General features: G+C 40.3%; 1 protein-coding gene across 8 annotated transcripts in view; it reads left to right on the forward strand.

Moving 5' to 3' along the window:
* Positions 1 to 1,615, forward strand: part of LOC106524118 (focal adhesion kinase 1) — an 81,130-nt gene that overhangs the window by 72,655 nt on the left and 6,860 nt on the right. For all 8 annotated transcript variants that reach the window (XM_014017783.1, XM_014017787.1, XM_014017791.1 and 5 more), the window contains one exon: positions 734 to 773. In XM_014017783.1, coding sequence (XP_013873237.1) covers positions 734 to 773 — 40 coding nt within the window. The remainder of the gene's footprint in view (positions 1 to 733; positions 774 to 1,615) is intronic.

Genomic DNA, 1,615 nt, shown 5'->3' on the forward strand with positions numbered 1-1,615 from the left:
GTGTGTGTGTGTGTGTGTGTGTGTGTGTGTGTGTGTGTGTGTCTATGTGGCCTTGTTTTTCCTACACCGTGGTGACAATTTTCCTGAAAAAGCAGCCTCGTGGGTATCAAACGTGCATCGTGGGGACCAGGTTCAAATGCAAATTCCGAGTGGGGGGGTTAGGGTTAGGACCAAGGTGTGAATTGAGTTTAGTTTTAGGGTAAGTGGTCAGGGTTAGGATACAACATTTCCAAACAATGAATGGAAGTCAATGCACGGTCCCCATGGGGATATACAAACCAGACCTGTGTGTGGAAATTGCTGCAGTATTGTATTTTTGGGTGTCAGTGGTTGTCAGGCCACAACACTCTGATGGCACCAGGGTATTTGGAGACTTTAGAGCCGTTTCTCACACTGAGAAAACAGCAAAGATGCAGAAACAAAAACACGCTGCCTGATTCTGTTATAGTTTGAACTGTGAGCTTTAGGGAAAGAAGCAGTTCTTGTCCCTGAATGTTCATGAACAAACATGACACAGCACACACACCAGACTGAAAACAGCAGCAGCTCGAGCAGAGACGACTTCCTGTGAACTAAATGAGACTTGGTGACAACGTTAAACAGGATTCTCTATTATTTTCCAAACTCTGCTTTAACTTTGTGGTTTTTGCCTGTCATATTTCAATTTCCTGCAGAGTCTGTGATTACATGCACTTGTTAACCCAGTGTTTTGTTCGTTTGTTTGTTTGTGYAGACAGGAAACCAGCACATATACCAGCCCGTTGGCAAAACAGGTAATAAACAGGCCTCTATAATTCACGCAACCAAAAAAAACACTATTGTTTTAATGTCTTTTCTCTTTCATAATCTTCTACAACATTCAGCTTCCACCAGTACTATTACTGTACATAGATCTGTTATTTCAACACACTGCACAGATTATACAGCAGTGTACAAACATTACTGTAAATCACCTCTGGTTCTTTGTATTTTTCATCTAAGGAGCCAAACATTCCTCTAATAATTTAAAGTTATCTTGATCAACAGTTCCTTGGCTTTCTGTGTTTGTCTAAACTGTTTTACTTTTTAGGAGTTTTCTGACTTTTTGTGGGGTTGACAATTAAAAGTAAAACACTACTGTAAAACGAGTGAATAAGCAGAAAAAAACTAAAGAAAAGTTTTGAAAAATCTTCTGAGAGTCTGAAGCTAGTTAATCAAAACCACTGAAGGAATTAAAGACGGCCTGGACAGTTATGAAGGGATGGCTCAAGACTTTTGCACAGGACTGTATGTTTCCATCTGCTGGGTTTTTTTCATCCAGTCTCACCCCAGCACGCTTCAGCTCTACTCAGATCTGCACGGTCTGCGTGGTTTTCAGTAGAACTTGAGTTCTACTCAAAACTTCCACAATATTGGGCCTCATGCAAGAACCGTTCGTACGCACAGATTTGTTCTTAAGTTGTGCGTACGAGTGATTTAGGAGAATTTGTGGCATTCACCAATGTTTTCGTTTTCTAAGATTTTTTTCAGATACGAACAAAATTTGCTTCAATAGTGGTCCAGACCTGTCGTATATTTTACCAGCAGTCAGTCTGCTGTTATCCAGATAGGTTTTCTTCACTAATAACTTTATATT

This window comes from Austrofundulus limnaeus, unplaced genomic scaffold (assembly GCF_001266775.1).
Source record: "Austrofundulus limnaeus strain Quisiro unplaced genomic scaffold, Austrofundulus_limnaeus-1.0 Scaffold177, whole genome shotgun sequence".
Taxonomy (NCBI): domain Eukaryota; kingdom Metazoa; phylum Chordata; class Actinopteri; order Cyprinodontiformes; family Rivulidae; genus Austrofundulus; species Austrofundulus limnaeus.